Source organism: Zea mays, chromosome 2 (assembly GCF_902167145.1).
Source record: "Zea mays cultivar B73 chromosome 2, Zm-B73-REFERENCE-NAM-5.0, whole genome shotgun sequence".
Classification (NCBI taxonomy): Eukaryota; Viridiplantae; Streptophyta; class Magnoliopsida; order Poales; family Poaceae; genus Zea; species Zea mays.
The window spans coordinates 168,531,529-168,537,971 of record NC_050097.1 but is presented as its reverse complement, the minus strand read 5'-3'; the positions used below and the strand labels follow the sequence as shown (position 1 = coordinate 168,537,971).

The 6,443-nt window shown below is 39.4% G+C and overlaps 1 protein-coding gene across 1 annotated transcript; it reads right to left on the bottom strand.

Annotated features, from left to right (window-relative positions):
• Positions 1-2,744: 2,744 nt before the first annotated feature.
• On the bottom strand, positions 2,745-6,231 carry LOC100284891 (uncharacterized). Its single transcript, NM_001157786.1, has 6 exons — positions 5,779-6,231; positions 5,506-5,627; positions 5,270-5,360; positions 5,025-5,151; positions 4,874-4,953; positions 2,745-3,332 (listed from the first exon to the last, which is right to left on the bottom strand). The coding sequence occupies exons 1-6, from the start codon at positions 6,066-6,068 to the stop codon at positions 2,873-2,875; spliced, it is 1,170 nt and encodes a 389-aa protein (NP_001151258.1). The 5' UTR covers positions 6,069-6,231; the 3' UTR covers positions 2,745-2,872.
• Positions 6,232-6,443: the final 212 nt, after the last annotated feature.

The window sequence follows — 6,443 nt, the reverse complement described above, 5'->3', positions numbered from 1 at the left end:
ATTTCCTCGAATCTGTTACTATTCAAAGGAGAAATTGGTGAGCCTTATGATTAGCTCTTCTTAATTTATTCTATATCGATGTGTTCTCTCTAAATATTCAAAATTAGCAATTTGAAGGCGTGTTGCCATGGATGTAATTTTTAGTTCTTTTGGTTAGATGGAGATAAATATATACTGATAACTATTCTAGAGTATTTGTGTCAGTCCACCTTCACCATATATAGAGATTGTTAACTATTCTTGTGAATTTTATTTAGTTTTATAGTGTTCTCTTTTACTTAAATATTATCCAATTAAACCTGTGTTCAAATTAAACTTTTGCAACTTTAACCAAGTTTATAAACAAATATGTTAACATTTACAAAACAAAATAAATGTATTGCCAATGCATTTACAAAACTACTTTGATGCCTAGCGTTTCTTTATCTATCAGATATTAGAGTGGTTCTGCTTATTCAATAGCAGTGCACAGTACCTTTAACTAATGTTGTTCATTTTTTAGTAAAAAGGATGGGGAGGTTGAGCTTAATGATGTCTGATTTGCATATCCTTCTCGCACTTCTCATATGATTATTAAGGTACCTCCCAAAGTACTATGCATCTGACATGTCCATTTACCAGATTTGACATTTTCCTTATATATAAATATATATATAAACAGTGTACATATACGTAAAGAGAAACTTTAGGTAACGTGGTTTGCATCAGCTTTCATCCATATTCTTGTAGGCACTTCTGGGTTACCTGATTAGTGTGTTCTCTTTTAAAAAGGAATAACAATCCATTCCAATGTGTGTGTGTTTCATGTTTTGTTTAGTTGTGGTTCATTCCTTTCTGATCCCAGGTGAGAAGACGATTGCTCTTTTGTGAGCGCAGTTGGGGTTGTTGACTGCCAAGTATGCATACTTCAAATTTTTTAGGATGGCATATATGGGAACTTCATTAGATCAAATTTTTTAGGATGTTAATGATCTGTTGACACTAAGAAAGCAGGGAGGTTGCTAACTCTAGTGAGTTAAGAGAGGCGAGGCTTGAAGATGAGTTTGAGTCATTTATTCTCGCACATAAGTATATGACAACAAAACATGAGCAAATAAAAGAAAATGATGTTCCTGAGAGGATTCAGGTATGCTCTAGCTATTTTGATTTTTTTTCATGCTACATCTTGATTTAGTTGAAGATGGTCGTCTAATTTGTTTCTTTTTCGGCAGTTGTATGAAGAGTTGACTGGTATCCTCCAACAGATAAAACAACAATTGAGGAAGAGAGTACACAGATATGATGGATTTCTGTTCTTTTTTTGGCATTGAGCATATATTGACTAGAAGGACATTGTCAATGTCGTGACCATGCATGCCAACAAATTTGAAGTATGCCAAATTATGCAAATTTTTTCTCAATGTTATGCTTGCTCATCTGACATGTTTTTTTTGGCTACTTGACAGATTCCATTCTCGCAGAGAAGTTTTTTTTTGGATAATAAGGATAACGTGAGAATTATCTAAGTGACTGTCACCAAGTCTGCACAATTGTGGGATGAGCAACAGAAGATGATACTAGATGATGCCTTCTTCAATTTCCGTCTTCCAGTTCCATCAATGGAAAAGGAAGCTCTGTCACTGTTGATGACAAAAGCCAAATATTGGCTCTATATGGAATATGGGAAACAATTGTTGAACAAGGTTATCGTTGCTCCTTGGAAGAAGATGCAGACAAGAAGGATGAAGGATGTTGAATCAGAGTTGAGATCACAATGCACCTTTTAAACAGTTGCTTAGGCTGATAATCGTAGCCTCCACCAATCTTGGGCACCTTCTCGACGCTCATGCCTGACCAGTGTAGCATCATGTGCACAATGACATAGAGGTCGTATGTGTCGACCTACATGCAAAGGAGATAAAGAGACCAGTGCACTTCATAGATAGAGTAACTTATGAAAGCACAGGCTCTGGAGACTTATGTTCTTGCATCTCGATGCATTTGAATCCTAAGGTTCCACAGTTGTCGTGGAACTAGGGAGAGGGAAACACATTCAGATTGCTAGAAATAAATGGTTATATATGTTTAAAATTTGCAATTTATGAGCGTAGCCAAAGTTTGGTATCTAGAAGTAAAATAATGTATATTATTACGATTTACGAAACAATGTTGAGGATGCTCCTAAAATAAAATATGTACCTCGACATTACATCAGATATACACAAATCAAGTTGGCGATATTTGTAAACTTCCAAATCAATTGAGGTATTCTGAATCTCTTCGTGCCCATCGCATTTAAATTGTAAAAACAGTAAAATCATGCATAAATGTGACTCAACTATAGTTCTTGTTCTAAACACACATTCATACCTACCTAGCCAAGCCAACGAGACACATATTCTCAAGTACAAATGGAAATCATAGCAGCGCACGAACATATACATGTATAATATTTATTATACATAATTAGTATTGTTAGATAAATCATAATTTTTTATTTAAAGCTACAAATGTTGTTAATATTTTATATAAACAGGATGAATCCCAACAAAGAGAGTATAGTGCAGCAACATGTGCCAGAAGCTAGAAATATTTCACAAACAATTACATGAAGAAATCGAACTGCCCTCGTGAGGGCATCCTACCCTGTTTCATGTTTCTTCTGCCTCGGTAATCTGCAGTAACCAGTTCGCTTCCATGACGACCGTTACCGCGATAGTTCTACCACAATAGTGCCACAATATTACAAAACAAATGCATTGAAATGCAGACAGAAATGGAAGCCCTGATGAATATATAACCACATCAATACAAAAGTTTAGTTACATCAAGCTGAAAAAGTCCAGCACAAAAAAGGTTGGATGCAGGTCAAGTTGAACATTACTCGTGTAAACTACTTTAGTGGTTTCAACCCCAGTGAGGCCCGTAGCTTGTTCATTTCTATGATCTCAGGGTCATTCGGGTCCGGAGCATTTCCTTCACCCTTCTCTTTCTTTTCCTTCTTCCTCTTAGGTTCCTCTCTTGGGCCACCGTCTTCACCACGTCCTCGAGGACTTACACTGCCACGACCACGCCTCCTGCGGTACTCTCCATCTTCACGGTCTCTGTCCCGTCGATCTCTGCTCCTTGAGCGGCTCCTGTGCCTGCCACGGTCTCTGTCTCGGCGCTCCCTTTCCCTACCATCCCTCTCCCTGTCCCTATCCCTGTTGCGATTGTAATCATCATCTCGCAGGCGGTGACGGTCTCTATCCCTATCCCGGTTTCTGTCTCTTTCACGATCTCTATCTCGGTGTCTTTCCCGCCCTCTCCCATAGTCCCTATCATAATCCCGATCTCTATCATAATCTTTGTCCCTGTAAAATAGTCAAATAGACATAAAAGTGCATGCAGGTGCTTAAATCAGCAAACATCAATAGCCACTCCAATCACAAGGGGCCAAAAAATCTCAAATTAAACTAATTCAAGATATCAAAATCCCCATGCCAAAAAGAAATAGTCATCATCCACCAGTGGAGGTAGTCAAGTAACTAAATCTGCTTTACATGGTAATCAAATGGAACAAGGTTGATTAGCAAGATAAATGGTGGCATACTGTCTAAAGTGGTCAGGTTCAAGATAATATTATAGTTTTAACGATGCCTTGGACTGCTAATCCATTAACTTATCACCACCTGACCTTTATTGTTAGTTAAGTATGAAGTAGTTTTTAACTACATGCCCAATTGCCCAGACACTACAAAAGATGATTCATACTTCACATGATAAAAATTCATGCCTAGGACTGCTAATACATTAATTTATCAGCACCTGACCTTTATTGTTAGTTAATTAATAAGTAGTTTTTTAAGTATGTGTCCAGAAACTATAAAAGATTATTCATATTTTACTTGATTAAAATCCAGCCTTTCCCAAAGCTACTGTACCAGAAACATTGTCGTGCATGATAATACAAAGCCATTACCAATTTTATCCTTAACAGCCATGCTTTACTAAAAGCAAACAAAATCATTGATATAACCACCATTAGCTGATCAATAAAAACATGACATAATCAATAAGACCCTATACAGTATACACTTTTATACATGAACAGAAGTAGTTTAGCATTTCAAAGAGACAAAAAAAATCTAAACTTCCATGATAGCAAACAATCTTATCACTTCTCAAACCTGAAACGTGTCAGTAACAGAAGTTGGAAAAACATGTAAAACAAAGGAAAAGAAAAGAAATGCAACGAACTCAAAATGTGGACTAAAACAAGAGCAATGAAATTCAATAAGCAAGATATTCTATTCAAGATTGTTTATGATTATCTATCTGTTTGACCCATCATACTTCTCACTGCACACTATCAGTGCAGAGAAACCTGGCAGAGCCACGATTTTCACTGTCGGAAGTGATATACCTGCCAATGGCTCTTGATATTAACATGCCATGGCAGTAACACTGATATACAGCACTGCAATGATGCAGCAGCAGCTTCCGGTATATGATATCAACAATAAGAAAAAAAGGCATCAAGAATTCTAGAATCTAGACTAGACGTCAAAAATTAAGAATGATATTTGATGCATCATCAGAACATATTGAAATTTCAGCTTTTTAAAATATAAACAAGCAGGTATCCTTTAGTTCACATATTCAATGCAAGACGCAATATTGATGATAGCCTCATTAGGGCTTGTTCGGTTATTTTCAATCCATATGGATTGAAGAGGATTGATACGGATTAGAGGGAATTTTGACTTATTAGGGATTGAAACCCTCTCAATCCCCCTCGATCCATATGGATTGGGGTAGAACCAAACAAGCCCTTAAGCGGTTGAAGAAACAGTCAGAATAATTCAACAGTAAACTCAGCATATGGATGCAGTGCAGATCATGATGAGCATACCTGTTATGCCTTTCATGTTTCCTGTCATGGTCCCAGTCCCTATCCCGTTCCCTGGCAAGGCTCCTTCCACGATGATTATCCTGAAGAGACGATAAAAGTGGATTCAGCATGCCATTAATAAATTTGGTAGATTCACTTGTAAAGTGCTCACATTTTCACGACCATTCGGTTCATCAATTTCCATAGGCTGTTCCTCCTTGTCTTCCTCTTCTTCCTCAAAATCGTCCTCAAGTGCACTTCTTCTCGGTTCCAGAGTTCCAGACGCTTCAAGAACCCATCTGTTCAAACAATCCAGATACAAAATTGAGAATTCAAGATTTTTTAAATGAGTACGCCAGTGCAAAATGCCACAAAAAATCAAGAGCACAGATTTGACTCGCTTAACTAAAAACAAACCTTTTCTGGATGCGAGGCATGGCTGTATCACAGGAGTAATCCTTGGTCAGCAACTCATCAATGAACTCATCAACATGGGTAAGTGTGAACTCTGAAATAAAAACGAATTACTCACGTAAATGCAGGCCCAATACGTACCCCTAGTTTCAATTAATATATATTTGTCAGTGTGAAAAACATCAGAGTTTTGGGGAAGAAAAAAGAAAGCTGCAAGTACAAGGGACACTGGAGCATACGTCCATCGCTGAGCTTGTGCCTGATCTTGCGGTAGTCGTTGTAGAGCGGCTCAAGATACTGGTAGACGTCAGCAATTGTGCCAGTGAGACGCAGGTAGAAGGCCCCGAGAACACGAACATACCTACAAGAGAACGCGGAACGGAAACATCGATGATGTGTCAGTCAAAAGGCCAACGAATTTTTAGGTTATTCGAAAGGAAGAAAAACTCAGTACACAAAAACAAAGGAACCAATTCCCTACAATGTTAACGGAGATAAGGAAGCGAGCGTACTTGTAATCCTCGTTCTTGATGAACTCGACTACGATGTCCTTGTCTGGTTGGATCTGCAGCATCTTGAGCGCGAGGCAGAGGAAAGGGGTGGGCTTGCGGTTGCCGCCGTAGGTTCCGCCGGTGTGGTCGAGCTCCATGGCCTTGTCGACTAGCGTCTCTGCGGTGAGGCCGAAGCATTGCTCCTTCCAGTAGGTGCTCTGATAGATCTTGGAGCGCACGATCTTCTCCACCAGGTTTTGTGGGTTCGTCCCATGGATGCTCTTCGCGAGGGGGTCCGTGCGGTTAGCCATCGCGAGCGCCCGCGCCCGCGGCGCGCTTCGGCGGCGGCTACCAAGGTGGTGGTGATGACCGGACGGCGGCTGCTACCAAGGTTGGTGGTGGTGACGGGACGGCGGCGGCTGATGTGGTTGGGAATCGAATTGGGGTTTGCAAACAAAACCCTAATAGCTAGTCGGCAGACTCGGTCCTGTCATCCTGTGGCCTTGAGAGCATCTCCCTAAAAACGTCCAAAAATTAATTTAGGTTGTTATTAACTAAAAACTAGAGAAAATTCCTGGTATGCCATCAGATTTTATACTCATCCCTTGTGTGCCACTGAGTGGCATATAGGTATATTTTTTGGTGTCTATGACATGTGGGGCCAGTGGCATACAAGGAATGAGTAT

What these genes read in the sequence shown, in the direction of transcription:
- LOC100284891 (NM_001157786.1), bottom strand. Translation starts at nt 6,068, where the DNA reads ATGGCTAACCGCACGGACCCCCTCGCGAAGAGCATCCATGGGACGAAC. An exon ending in GCACAAGCTCAGCGATGGAC is followed by an intron (nt 5,361 to 5,505) that starts GTATGCTCCAGT and finishes TTTTTATTTCAG; the next exon opens with AGTTCACACTTACCCATGTT. An exon ending in AAACATGAAAGGCATAACAG is followed by an intron (nt 3,333 to 4,873) that starts GTATGCTCATCA and finishes ACTATTTTACAG; the next exon opens with GGACAAAGATTATGATAGAG.